The 14,557-nt window shown below is 41.8% G+C and overlaps 1 protein-coding gene across 2 annotated transcripts in view; it reads right to left on the reverse strand.

Annotated features, from left to right (window-relative positions):
* Window positions 1-14,557, reverse strand: part of TMTC2 (transmembrane O-mannosyltransferase targeting cadherins 2) — a 304,368-nt gene that overhangs the window by 118,892 nt on the left and 170,919 nt on the right. For both annotated transcript variants that reach the window (XM_054178580.1, XM_054178581.1), the window contains one exon: window positions 4,312-5,140. In XM_054178580.1, coding sequence (XP_054034555.1) covers window positions 4,312-5,140 — 829 coding nt within the window. The remainder of the gene's footprint in view (window positions 1-4,311; window positions 5,141-14,557) is intronic.

Raw genomic sequence — 14,557 nt, forward strand, 5'->3', positions numbered from 1 at the left:
CATCTTCCACCTCGAGTTCTGAGGCAGAAAGTGTCTCCCTAATATACAAAGCCACCCCTCCTCCTCTCCTCCCTCGCCTATCCTTCCTAAAGAGCCTGTAGCCCCCCAGTGTAGCACTCCAATTGTGCCTGTAGCACTCCAATTGTGCCTGTTCTGTGACTCTCCCATGGTGCACTCTGGGGCTTTTTGAGAGATAAGCTAGGCACCATGCTTTGGAGTATTTTTTCACAGAATCATAGAATGGTTTGGGTTGAAAAGGATCTTAAAGATCATTTAGTTCCAATCTCCCTGCCACATGCAGGGATGCTTTCTGCTAAACCAGATTGCTCAAAGCCTCATCCAAGCTGGCCTTGAACAATTTCAGAGATGGGACATCCACAAGTTCTCTGGGTAAACCATTCCAGTGTCTCACCATCCTGACAGCAATTAATTTCTTCATTAATCTAAATCTACCCTCTTTTGCTTTAAAATTGTTACCTCTCATCCTATCAATACAATGCCCCAATCTTTCCTGTTAGGCCCCCTTTAAGTACTGAAAGGTTGCTATAAGGTTCACATGGCCAGTGACTGACAAGAACAGCATGAAGAAATGTAAATTGTAGGAAGGCTGTGGTTGCCTGCAGGGGTAGGAGCTTTCTTATCTGAAGCAGAACACTGCTTCTGTGCCTACAGTTTGCAAGGTGCCCATGAGCAGGCCAGAACAAAGTGCTGTCGAGGTGTTTATCTATCACTGTATCATCACACTGTGGATTGGAGACCAAGAAGTCACTGAAAAAGTTTGCTTGAAAGTCTCACAGCAACAGAAGAGATTATATTCTTATATGGATTACAACGCAGAGGACCTGATTAGAAGCCATCAACATGTGAGACAACTTCATTTCTGAAGCAGTTCAGCCACATTAGTACAAAAATGCACCTGCACTGATAGCTTGCCTCTCAAATAATCTTATTAGTACAGCTCAACAGCTCAATGCTGTTGCACAGCATCCAGCCACAGAGCAGCTTTCACCCTGCTAGGCTAGAATACAGATGGATCTGGAACAAAATACTAGGCTCCTTGCTGCAGCAAAGCTGGTCTTCAGAGATTTCTTTACCTGTTCCCACATGAGGGGTTTTTGAAGGGATCCCTCTACTTTTTAGCCTAGCACAGAAGAAGCTGCTGTTCAGAAACTCTTTGCAGGAGAAGAGAGGAAAAGCAGAACCATCAGGGGAAATGATCCTGCTGCTCAAAAGTGATGAAAAGTAAGATAATACTCATGAGAAGGAGTAGCTAGAAGCTGAGGAAAACAGCGAAATGAGGACAGTCGGCCTCCTCTTAGCAGCATAAAACGATGGAAAACACTTCTCCACTCCACCATTTGACTGAGGAGTCCATTGTTTCACCTTCTGAATAGCCTATTTATCACTACCATTCACAAAACTAGAAGAGGCAAACAAAAATAAATTGTTTTTCCTACGTCAACCTCATTTAATTACTGAAGCGTAGTTTGAATTGTTGGTCTCCTAATGCTTTGGCAGGACTGGCAGCCAGTCTAGTCCAGTCAGGCTTGCCTGATTGTCTGAGAAATAGAAAATAAAATTAGCATAGTCAAAGCCAGGGATAATCTAGGAAGTATTCACAATAATGAATAGAGTTGGGTGACAGGTCGATTTAGCTGGGAGTTTCTGATACCCAGCCGCGTTACAATGTGTGTGGCCTAGTAAATATTCAGCAGAAGTCTAACAGGATATTTCAAGGAGATTTACAGTCGGTTCAGTCATGTCTGCATCATCACACTGACACGCTGTCTTTGCTTTTGCATCTCTTACAAGAAACTTAATGTCAGCTTATAAGGCAAGAAACCAGACAATCATACATACAGAAGTCTCTGCATACAGAGATTTGCACAATGACAGTGACTCTCCTTGTCTCCTGGGAACATAATACCCAGCAGTCTAATTCCCAGACAACACCGCAGCCAAAAACTAGATTTTAATTATTTTTTTAATCACAAAACCTGGCTCAAGCCAAGCAGACAACGATTAATGCAGTCTGAGCTATCTGGGGCTCTCTACTAAGGAGCAAAATGGAGCACACATAAACTAGTTAATCAAACGCACGCACGCTTTTCTTTCCAAGGTGTGCCAACATTTTAATGAGAGCTCCGCACCGTCGCTAAACTGCTAAGTCTCACAGCATCACATAATCACACTGGTGTGCTGTGTCACTCCTCAGTTACTTCATTTCTTGCATTTCTACATTAGTTTGGGGGGGAAAAAAGAAAAGGAAAATAAATGGGACATGCTTGTTCACAGTCAATGGAAAGTCACTAACTGCAGCAAGTTTAATGATTTTACCTAAGGGGACAAAGTACCTGAAGAAGAATAGGATAGGATAGGATAGGATAGGATAGGATAGGATAGGATAGGATAGGATAGGATAGAATAGAATAGAATAGAATAGAATAGACCAGACCAGGTTGGAAGAGACCTTCAAGATCATCGTGTCCAACCTATCATCCAACACCACCTAATCAACTAAACCATGGCACCAAGCACCCCATCAAGTCTCCTCCTGAACACCTCCAATGATGGTGACTCCACCACCTCCCCAGGCAGCCCATTCCAATGGGCAATCACTCTCTCTGTATAGAACTTCTTTCTAACATCCAGCCTAAACCTCCCCTAGCGCAACCTGAGACTGTGTCCTCTTGTTCTGGTGCTGGCTGCCTAGGAGAAGAGACCAACCTCCACCTGTCTACAACCTCCCTTCAGAGCTACAAAATCAGACTGATGATTGACAAGATACTATAATACTGCTTTGCAAGGCATCTTATCTGCCCAATCTACTTTTCCTTCCCTTATTAGCTCCCAGTAATACCTGCATTTGCCTCTTACTGTTGCAGCTACTGACATCATGTAACTGTCTAACCAAGAAATACACCTCCGACAGCATCATCCGACAGCTTCTGAGCAGAGAACTGGAAAAACTCAAGTACAGTATATTCAAGTGCTGTCAAAATTTTCTTTCACAGGCGGGCAAAGCAATCATAGAATCATAGAATCAATAAGGTTGGACACCTACAGGGACGGTGACTCCACCACCTCCCTGGGCAGCCCATTCCAAAGGCTAACTACTCTCTGAGTAAATAATTTCTTCCTAACATCCAGCCTAAACCTTCCCTGGTGCAGCTTGAGACTGTGTCCTCTTGTTCTGGTGCTGGTTGCCTGGGAGAAGAGACCAACCCCCTCCTGGCTACAGCCTCCCTTCAGGGAGTTGTAGAGACCAATAAGGTCTCCTCTGAGCCTCCTCTTCTCCAGGCTACACAACCCCAGATCCCTCAGCTTCTCCTCACAGGGCTTGAGCTCGATCAAGGGATTGCTTCTTACTTCTGATGAATTGTGAATAGCAAAGACTTAGTCGATGCCTACATATTGCACTCACAGGTGGTTACTTGGACTGGTCTCATGTAAGCTTGCTCATAGGCCAGGAGCAGTATGGCCAGGTAGCATGGAATTCAGGATCCCAGATGGATCTGCCACATAGGCTGAAATCACATTCCCACAGCTAAACATTGGTCCCTAAACTAGCCAGTTCATTGCCTCTTTGGATTTGTTTTGTAGTCACACTTTGCTATGGCAAAGGTACAACCTTAGAGAGAAGTAGCTGGGCAATGTTACAGATACCTGACATTTCTACATTAACAGGAAGGAGCAAGTATTTGACAATAACCCTTTATAGCACTTGTATGCAGGAGGAACTACAGTAAGCTCCTAGGCAAGAACATGACCCCATTTCCTCATTTTTATTACGTGGTACTGATGTTATTTGCATCACGGGTTGGAAAAGACCTTTGAGATCATCGAGTCCAACCTATCACCCAACACCCTCTAATCAACTAAACCATGGCACCAAGTGCCTCATCCAGTCTCTTTTTAAACACTTCCAGTGGTGGTGATCCCACCACCTCCCTGGGCAGCACATTCCAATGGCAAATCACTCTTTCTGTGAAGAACTTCTTCCTAACATCCAGCCTAAACCTCCCCTGGCACAACTTGAGACTGTGTCCTCTTGTTCTGGCAAAACTAAGATCAATGAAATGGAAAGTATCCTCTTACTTTAGGGTCTTGTTTTCTCCATGTTAATGCCAAACCTGTAGCATCTAACCAAATAAATTCCTGCTTTTCCTGATTATTTATCAGTGTGCACATCACTGAAACTCAGAAGGATGTTTCCTAAGGTATCCCCTTTAAATACAACAGATAAAATCAGGCAATTCAAAGACAAATGGGCATACATAAAACAGTTGCCATAAAAAAGTTAAAAATTACCTTTAGCAGGGTTTACTTTTATCCCTGACCTATACAGCATCTCCTCATTCTGCCAGTCCCCATTCCTGACAACAGTCTTGAGTCCAAAGAAAACAATTAATGCAGCAGTGGAACAAAAAACCAAGTTCTTCAGAAAGCGCTTTTGGGCTTTGATATAAAGGGCCCTGACACCCACTGTAACCAGCAGGCAGAAGCCCATACTAGGAACATACAGCACACGCTCTGCTATTACAAAGCCAACGTAGAAAAATAAGTTTGTGGCAGGAACAAAGGGCATTATTAACAAAGACAGAGACAGAATGACAATGTTCTCCGTTGAAGGAAGCTGGAGTTTCTGCATTTCAGGCTTTTTTATACCATTCTCTTCTTTTGATGCAAAGCTTGACTTTCCCTCCAGTGTCTTGTACTCCATCTCTGAGTGGCAGCTGTGCCCATTAGCATTCTGCTTGCCGTTCATTACAGTTCTCCCATTGCACTCTCTCTCATTGCTGGAGCCCTTCAAGCTAAAGTAGGCAAGGATGAGGAGTCCACTATAGAAGGCCACAGTGTGTAGATTCCTCCAGTCACTGACTGCTTTCAGCAGAGGTACAGCATCCATAGACCAGTCAAAGCTGAGGGTATCTGGGCACAGCAACAGCCAAAGGTTCTTGGTTGGCAGGTAAAAGAAGGTCAGCGTACGTGTGAGAAAACTGTCAGAGTCAGCTGCTGGATTGTCAGAATTGGAAAAGCTTGGGGGCTTGTTGCCCATCCAGTACAAGCGGACACCCAGCAGTACAGTCCCCCAAAAGGTCAATAAACCAATGCTGAAGAAGAGGGTCAAATTCTTTCTCTGGAAAAACAACAACAATAAAAAAAATGACATCATCAGTATAAACCAAAACACTGCAAATTAGAAACAAAAGGAACAGAGAAATATCTGATACAACTTATTTCAGTAGTAGAAACAAGCACTACAGATCTTGGCCTCTGACACTTGGATCACAAAATGCTGGCAGATGCTGTTGACAATGCTATTTCATTTAAGCTGTACCAAGCCTGCATTAGAGTCAAGCCTCCAGAGATCTTAGAGTTGTCAATCCTTGCTTTAGATCTAGCTGTTTACCCTTTGAAAACACTATTTTAGAGGAATTTATGGAATCTTACAATGGTTCCTACAAACTCTCCCTAATCCTTTCTTTGCTCATGGTTGTGGCCAAAACATCCAGTCTGCCTTAGATCTAAAGTTTAAAGAATGCTGCAGTTCTGTTTTCCCTAATGAAAGTTTCTCCTAAAGTGAGAGAGTTGTGGAGTCTCCTTCTCTGGAGACCCATGTGGATGCATTCCTGTATAACCTGTGGTAGATTATATGCTCTGGCAGGGGGGCTGGACTTGATGATCTCTGGAGGTCCCTTCTAACCCCTAACATCCTGTGATCCTGCGTTTCATCTGAGAACTAAATAAACTTCCCAAGAAGGCAAGAGAGGAAAACGGACACGGATTCCATGTTTAGATGTTCCAGCTCCTACCTACAGGGATCATTTGGAACTTTCAGATCTGCTTTCCACTGAGGCCCACTTTATTTTTCATTTCACAGACAAATATGTTGTTTTTATTTTACACATATCATCTTAAATATGCACACAAAAACCTTTCACACCTGCAAACTCATCTAAATAATATTAAGTAAAGCACGCAGCTGCCCCCACCTACCTACATCATCATGCCAGCAACTGGAAGAACCTCCATTTATTTATGGGGTAACTCAACACTTGCCATCTGGAACTGCTTGTTGGGTTCCCCCTGCAGCATCCCAAAGCACTTGCCTATTCCAGTGGTTGCAGAACATACCACTGCTGCCTAAATGAGAATCAGGACACAGTATTTTCTCACCGATTTCTAGAACTGATGAGCTTAAGTTCTGCTCTCAATTACAGGGGCACCCTAAATGAAAGCTGGTTTGGATTACTGTTTCTTTGCAGAGGAATCTGTAAAAGCTAAAATATGTTTATCTTTATATTTCAAGTTCTCAGCATGCTTTTTGCATGAAAAGAGGAACTATTTGTCAAATAGCTCCAGATACAGCGTAAGCACTTTGACAATCTTTTCCCCCACCATTACAAAGAATTATTTGTCAGTCATTTTTCATTTTATTAGGTCTGGGTTTTCCATCTCACACTACACATTCCTGAGATGGTTATTCACTGTTTCCTCAGCTATTCAGAAGCAGGACCTCACACTGGAATGTTTTATCTTACTTCCTTCAAATGGCTCATGTTTCTGCTTTGTGGGGGGACGCTCTCCTTGATATCATGAAATACAGATGATTGTGCTGCTCCATTTTAGGTCAACTACTAATAGCTTTTTGCCATCAGGTTACTGATGTTACAGTGACATAATGTGGTCTAGTCATCATACTTTGTCTGCTTATCTCATGGAGAAATCTAATCCTTTTCACTTTCCCGTAATTTCTCCTTGGGAAGTCTAAAATATTAAACGGCAGTTGGATTCATTCATTGGATTTTGAGGCAATATGGAGGAATTCAACAGAAGCATTAGTAGGAAACAAACAAATTTATAGTGAAAGTATCTTTGTACTCATATCAGAATTACCTGCAAAACACAAGGACTTTTTATACATGAAGTAAAGCCATATTAATATTCCTTTTGCCATATTAATTCCAGCTTGATTTATTAGATTTTTCTATGTTTCCATAGCCTGGAAAAGCAACTTTTTGTTTTTCCCCCTAAGAAATTAATCAAACCCCACATCTACACTTTTTGATGAATACATTCCCTGGAAAGCCTGCTGTAACAACCTACTTTTATTTGTAAGCTGGATCATGCTTTGCAGCTCACCTCAGATACTGTTTCATCCCTACCTGCCAGGAGCGTTTAAATGTGTTTAATGTTATAAAGCTGTATAAACTGTTTATCACTGAAACTAAGTTTCTGCCTGGAATCAAAAGATCATTCAGATTTCATGGATTTGTATGCATACCCTCATAGTAAAACCTTATGTCCCTGCTTCAACTTGTCCTTTCATTCCTGGCATGTTTTGCTACATGAAAATTTTTCTGTCCACTCCCCTGGCTCACTTATTTTCAAACTCATGCCTTCGAACATGTATGTAAACAACTCTCAAATGCTAAAAGTGACTTATTTCCCCCCCCTCTTTTTCTACACACTTCTACAGTCTCTTACAGGGAGGCTACTTAGAAAAAGCTGGGAAGTGGAATATGGGGGAGTTGGGGGGTGGGTGTTAGTTTATGTGTTTTATTTAGAAGTTCAGAGCAGGTCTTTGCTGGAAGACTATATACCACTAGGAAGATTAAGACATCCCAAGTACTAAGCATGGAAGACATTTACGAGTTTTCATGGACTGCTCAGACTGCTTTGTTATTTTGTTAATACTGAACAACTGGAGGAAACTCTCCCTTTCATAAAGATCTAACCATTCCACTTTTCAATTAGATGCTGAGGAAGTTCACATTACAAAGCTCTGACAAAAGAGCCATTCCTCACGGATGCCAGTGAAACCTGCTAAGAACTTCCAGATCCTCATCATACATCATAAAACTGTAACAATGAAAAGCTTGCCTCTTGCTCCAAGAAATGCAAACAATCTCTACCTCAGAGCTAGTCCATCCTCCCAGCTGGACTAACTATTTGTACTCTCCCTTTTAAGTTTAAATTTAAGATCTGTAAGGTCTGGATCCTCACACTTCTCAGTTCTGTGAAGAACACAGCTTATCTCTATGTAGTATTCTGTTTCATGCTCTAACAAAAACTCCTTCTTTTTGTGCTGAATATTTTACATCCATGTAAAATAAAATACCTATGCATTCACTCATGGAGTTCAGAGATATGCGAGGAGGAAGTTTGCCACACCAGTGTATGAATTTATCATGCTGTAAAATACTAGTTAACCAAAGAAGGAGGTCAGGTGGATTCTTTAGCTTAATTAATTGACTACAGAAATAGAGTGCAAACATCTTGTTGCTGTAGACACAAATGCTTTGCAATCTTCCCCAGAAACTACTTCAGACAGGGATCTTTTCAAAAGGCAGTAGCTTTATATCCTTTAAACATTAACTCCATGTTAACTAAAGCTGTCAATCACCTGTGTAACACTGACATGCCATTGTGACTGTTCAGATTTTAGACAATATCTCACCTCAGTCTACAACCATGACTAAAACTGCTCCTAACACTTAAAACTTCTTTACAGAAATCTAAGTAGGATGTCTTTCCTTTTTCCTTTTCCCTTTCCTTTCTCCTTTCCTTTTCCCTTTCCTTTCTCCTTTCCTTTTCCCCTTCCCTTTTCCCCTTTTCCCTTTCCCCTTTTCCCTTTCCCTTTCCCCCTATTCCCTTTTCCCTTACCCTTTCCCCCTATTCCCTTTTCCCTTTCCCTTTCCCCCTATTCCCTTTCCTCTTTCCTTTTCCCCTTTTCCCTTTCCCCCTTTTCCCTTTCCCTTTTCTCCTTTTCCCTTTCATTTTCCTTTCTCCTTTCCTTGCTCTTTTCCTTTCCTTTCTTTTTCCTTCTTTCTATCACACATAGTGCTAGCTCAGAAGGGGAACGACAAACTCATTCCACTTTTTTTTCCCCCTCTCTCAACATTCACAACTTCTGCACAGACTTTATCCCTCTGTACTAATAATATAGTCAGGGATAACTAGAAAGGTTTAGTTTATATTTTGGCTTTACTTTCTTCCAAGCTTTTTGCAGGAAGCCAAAGGGAAAAACAAACAAACAGGCAAACAAACAACTGGTTACAGCAATTTATTGACATTTACTACACCAAAATCAGTTCCCCAGAAGACTTTTGCCTACAAAGAAAGTGCTTTCAAAATGAACTATGCTCATTCAAGCACTTTCACCGGCAATTCTTCCCCTAAGCCTCCTGACAACCTGTACTCCTCTGACTACATTTAGTGTAGCCCAGCAGCAGCAGGGAGAGATCCTCTGTAATGCTTGGCAGAAAGGATTTGGATTACTATACTCATGACTCTTAATCCACCCCATCTGCCATGTGCTTTGACACCCCCATAAATCCTCTAACCTTTCATAAGTAGTCATTTTCATCCAGGGAAAAAGTGAGCACTGATTTAGATCAGATTTAATATCTCTCCTGCCTGCTAACAGTCAAGTACCACCACAGCAATTTTAGTGTTTGTGACTGCAGAACCCTTTTTCATCTCACTACCAAAATCCGTCCGTATGACCCACCCACATTGCACATTTCCTTTGCATTAAATCCTAATTCCTCACCCATTTTACTGCTCTTAAATAAGGCATTGCAGCAGATTTCTTGATTGGGCAGCCCCTGCCAAAGCTCAGTCATCACCTAAAGCAGTATCCAAAGCATTTTCAAGACACTGTTCTTTTAACCTCACCTAGGCCCTTTCACAAAGCAGCATTAAATATGGCACATGGTTGAGACAGCCCAGATAGCAAAATCACTGAGGCTAACCGCACAAAGTCTTATTTTTAGAACTCAGGAAATGCAGAAAAGAGAATGGGTAAGTCACCAGGCATTACTCACAGGAGTTTCTTTTTCAAACATTGTTACTTGAGAATACTTTGGGGTGTCCCAAAGTAGTAAAATGCTGCCAATTCATTCGACTGACGGTATCTTGTTCCCACAATAGGTAAGGGCTCCCGGATCACAGCTCAGCCAAGTTTGAGCTGAACTAGAACTCAAAATATATCCCCACCAGAGACAAAGCTATTTGCCACAACACCTGCTGGGTCACAGCACTGAGCTGGAAGTGGCCTTTACTATTCCCTTTCCACCTGCCCAGTTTGTTCCTGCTCCCATGACTCACTAAATGAGGTTCACGCATTTACAGTGGTGATACAAAAACAGCTGGCCTGAAGGTCTGTTTTACTGAGCTGAAGCTCTGTCTGTAGTTTATCCAATACTGTGATCAACAGTACGTATTTGTTGACATTTACAACTAGTGTTATGTAACCACACAGCTAGTCCTCAACACTGCATTCATAGATCAGCTGAAGAGTATGTGTACATATTTTTACTACAAATAGCAAGCAGTACAAGCTAAGCAGTCCTTACTGCTAACCTGACTTGCTAAAATGCAGATTGAGGTGCAAACACTGGCTTGTAAAATTCTCCACGTTCCTCCTCTGAAATCTTTATTACGTTTAAATATGAATCTTTCCATTCAAAACAAGCAAATACAAACCTCTAACCTCTCAACTGAAAAACTATTGCATTGGGAGCAAGAAATCTATGAATGACTGGAGGTAGTACAAAGGCAGAAGGAACTACATTAGGTTGATAAATGTGTCAGGGAGGTTGTGGAGTCTCCCTCTCTGGAGGTATTCAAAACTCGCCTGGATGTGTTCCTGTGTAATCTGGCGTAGGTGATCCTGCTCTGGCAGTGGGGTTGGACTAGATGATCTTTCAAGGTCCCTTCCAGCCCCTGAAATTCTGTGATTCTGTGTGTAGACACAATCAGTGCAACAGAGAAGGCTTCCTCTGAGGCTGTCTACACAGTCAAATACGGCATAACAATAGCGACACTATGGATATCTACCCGGAGTTAATCCATCTATCTGCAGCAGGAAGAATTTAACACAGGAGATTAGAAGCCCAATGGGACTACATATTCTTGAACTGCCAGACTGCTCAGGAATGCTGTCCAGCACTATTGTTACCACTGCACAGGTATGTAAGGGGTCCAACAGTCATATCTGTATTTCATTTACCATGCATTGTCTCATTCAAGAGGTTTTAGAGTGAAGGAAGAGTGCCTCACTTACTGCACTAGCCAAAAAAGTGGCGAGCTCACTGAAATGGAATTTATAAAACAAAGAAATGCTCAGAAAAATAAAGCCATATACAAAAGGCAGGGACAACTCTGACTGCTTAAAGCAGGTATGAGATGTGGAACAAGTAGCTGGCTCATCTTCAGAGAAGTGTCAGGGACTATCACAAACAACTCTTTTAAACCACTGCTAAAAAGGTAAACATTGTACTACAACCACAGATGAAAGCACAACCTCCAAGGTATGTGAAGTAATCCCTACTCTCTTCTCAATGCTAGTAAATCCTATAACTGTCTGGCTACAGCACAGAACTTCCAGGAATAAATGAAGGAACTGGATAGAGCAAGGTGACAGCAATTCATCTATGTTCAAGGGGAGCCAAGGGAAAATCCCAGCTGTGTGAAAAAGCACCAGTTCTCCTCTGTCATGTGGAATACAAAGAAGCTGGACATGAGTGTCACAACTGAGGTGAGCTGCACAGCTCAGCACTACACTTGAGCAACTTGCTGAGTAGGCCTGAAGAACCTCAAGGAGAAAGGAAGCTTTTCCCTGGACCTACTGGTAAGGCAAAGGCTGTACATGCTGTACAGCCAGGCTGTCCTCTTGAGCAACAGGCACACCTGAAAACAAACATCCGGAGCTGAGGCCCACCCTATCATTTATCCCCTACACCATACTAAGTATATCTGACCTGACAGTGCTTCTGAACTATTTATCCTATACAAAGTGCTGGCAAGCTACATGAATGGATGGATATACAATCTTTTCTTTTAAAGGAAATTTGTTCTGCTCTTCTGCACAACATACAGGCATGCTTAAGAGAAAAGCAATCTGAATCCTGCAATCTGAACTATAAACCTACCACCAGAAATTATTATGGCACCTTCCACATGTCTTCTGCACTAATAAGATGGTAATAAATGAAATCCAGAACCTAAGAGCTGGTTTAATATATAGTGGGAGAAAAACACATGCTCTAAGAACGTAAATAGACATATACTTTTTAACTGACTAACACAAACAGAAAAGGATTTTATCAGTAAAAATGTCACTAAGCCTCTGGAAACAACTAAGCAACTTTATTGATTCAGTAGATGGAAGTCATCAACAATCAATTTCTGTGCCTGGGATAAACAGCATGTTGGCTCAGGTTTTGACAGAACATCCTGTCTAGGTGTAACAGAAATCTATCAGACAGAAGCCCATTGAGCTACAAAAGTCAGCTGCTACAGTGGATAACAAGTGGCATCTCATGAGGGGCTTTAGTTTTGTCAACTGACAAAAAAAAATGAGGTGCTTTGTTTGTTTTATTTGTACCTTAAAAGCATAAGAAAAGGACAAGCACCAAAATTACCTTGAAACTACACTCGTGACAAAGAAAACACATAACAAATTTGAACATCTGGTTGTCATTCTTCCAGCAAAGCTTAAACATCTGCAACATTTTCAAAGGGAAACACAGATAATATTGAAAATCCACATGAAACACAGAACCTGTTTATCAACTCAGAAGGTGCTGTGTGTTACCAGGAAAGATTCATTTAAGGTAATGCCAATGGTAATTTATTTGTTTGGAAAATAAATAACATGCAAAGCTGGTTTTGGTGCACACATTTTATTTTCAGACCTACTGAAGCAAGGAAAAATGCAACAGCAATATAGGGGGAAAAAAATTCTTGCTTGATTCACAACCTGTTTGTGTGACAAACTGAATGCAGGCTATGTTGTGGCTGCAAAAAACACATTAAAAAAAATTCCACTCCCCCTCTACACCTTCTCACCCACAAAATTATGAGGTGGTACAAGAGGATGGCCAAAACACACTCCCAAGTAGCACAGCTGTTATGCTTGAAGTCTGTACCGTAGTAAGTAGGAAGAAATTTCATCCTATCAGCCCCTTAGTAGTCATTTATTTCAGATGCAGTCTTATTACAAATAACAGCCTAAAGAACTTCTCCTATTTGTGGATGCAATCTCTGTCTCATTTCTACACTAGTAACATGTTTCAAACAGTGGGAAGCACAAAGAACTTGGAGGAACAAAGAGCTTAGATGTTTGACAAATGGCACTCTGGAGGGGAATAGAACCAGCACGACTGTCATGGGTTGAGATGAATCTGCTGCTGCTATTTGATGCCATGATAATGCCATGATAATGCCATGATAATGCCTGATAATGCCTGATAATGCAATCTGCTGCTGATACTTGATGCCATGATAACGCCATGCCAGCTTCAAAATGAAAGTGTTGGCTGAAGCATGGGGCTTGAAGTTCTCTACAACTCTACAACTCCCTGAAAGGAGGCTGTAGTGAGGCTGGTGTTGATCTCTTCTCCCAGGTCAGTAGTGATAAGATAAGAGGAAATGGGCTTATGTTCTGCCAGGGGAGGTTTAGATTGGACATTAGGGAAAATGTCTTTACTGAGAGAGTAGTGAGAGTAGTGAGTAGGTGGTGGAGTCACCATCCCTGGAGGTGTTCAAGAAGTGTGTAGATGTGGCACTTTAGGACATAGTTTAGTGGTCATGGTAGCTGGGTTATGGTTGGACTCGATAATCTTAAAGGTCTTTTCCAGCTTTAGTGGTTCTCTGATTCTATGATTGGCTTCCTGCTCCAGTTGCTGTTTCTGGTTTCCACGTTTGGGGTATCGGTTATTTTCACTTGACTGGCTGCAGGCTTGGGTGGGAGGGGGAATAGTTTTATGGCTGTGTTCTGCTGCTGTGTGTGGAGGGCGGGGGGGTTGTGCGAGCAAGCTGCATTAACCCAGAACAACAACTTACAAAGAAATCAAATGAAAAACCTTTGCAAGGCCTGACCTGTAAGTACTGCAATCTCAGAGAAGCCAGACTGGGAAAATTAACATTTTAATAACAATTTGATTTGTTCCTCTTTTTAATTAGATCAGGTTAGTCTCTTACAGAATTGGTTATGCTTAAAGACTAATTTGAAGAAGAGAGAGCTTTCTTGTTAATTACTGGGGAAGTTTTTGTAGTCATTCCTTATTGATTACACTAAATAGACATGGGAATGAATATCTATTATAAAATTAAAATAGAGAGAACAAATTAAACTTTTTGCAGCAAACAGCACTGACTAGCTGCTTCAGTTATCACCACCTAAAGCCAGCAAAGAGTGTGGCAAAGACACCACAGAAATAGAAATAGACAAACACAAGAATTATAGAATCATAGAATCAGCAAGGTTGGAAAAGACCTCAAAGATTCATCAAGTCCAACCTGTCACCCAAGACCTCATTACTACTAGACCATGGCCCAATCCCCTCTTGAACACCTCCAGGGACGGTGACTTCACCACCTCCCCGGGGCAGCCCATTCTAATGGCTAACAACTCTCTCTGTAAAGACTTTCTCCTCACCTTGAGCCTAAACTTCCCCTGGAACAGCTTGAGACTGTGTCCTCTTGTTTTGGTGCTGGTTGCCTGGGAGAAGAGACAACCCCCTCCTGGCTACAACCAGAGACC

This window comes from Dryobates pubescens, chromosome Z, assembly GCF_014839835.1.
Source record: "Dryobates pubescens isolate bDryPub1 chromosome Z, bDryPub1.pri, whole genome shotgun sequence".
Lineage (NCBI taxonomy): Eukaryota > Metazoa > Chordata > Aves > Piciformes > Picidae > Dryobates > Dryobates pubescens.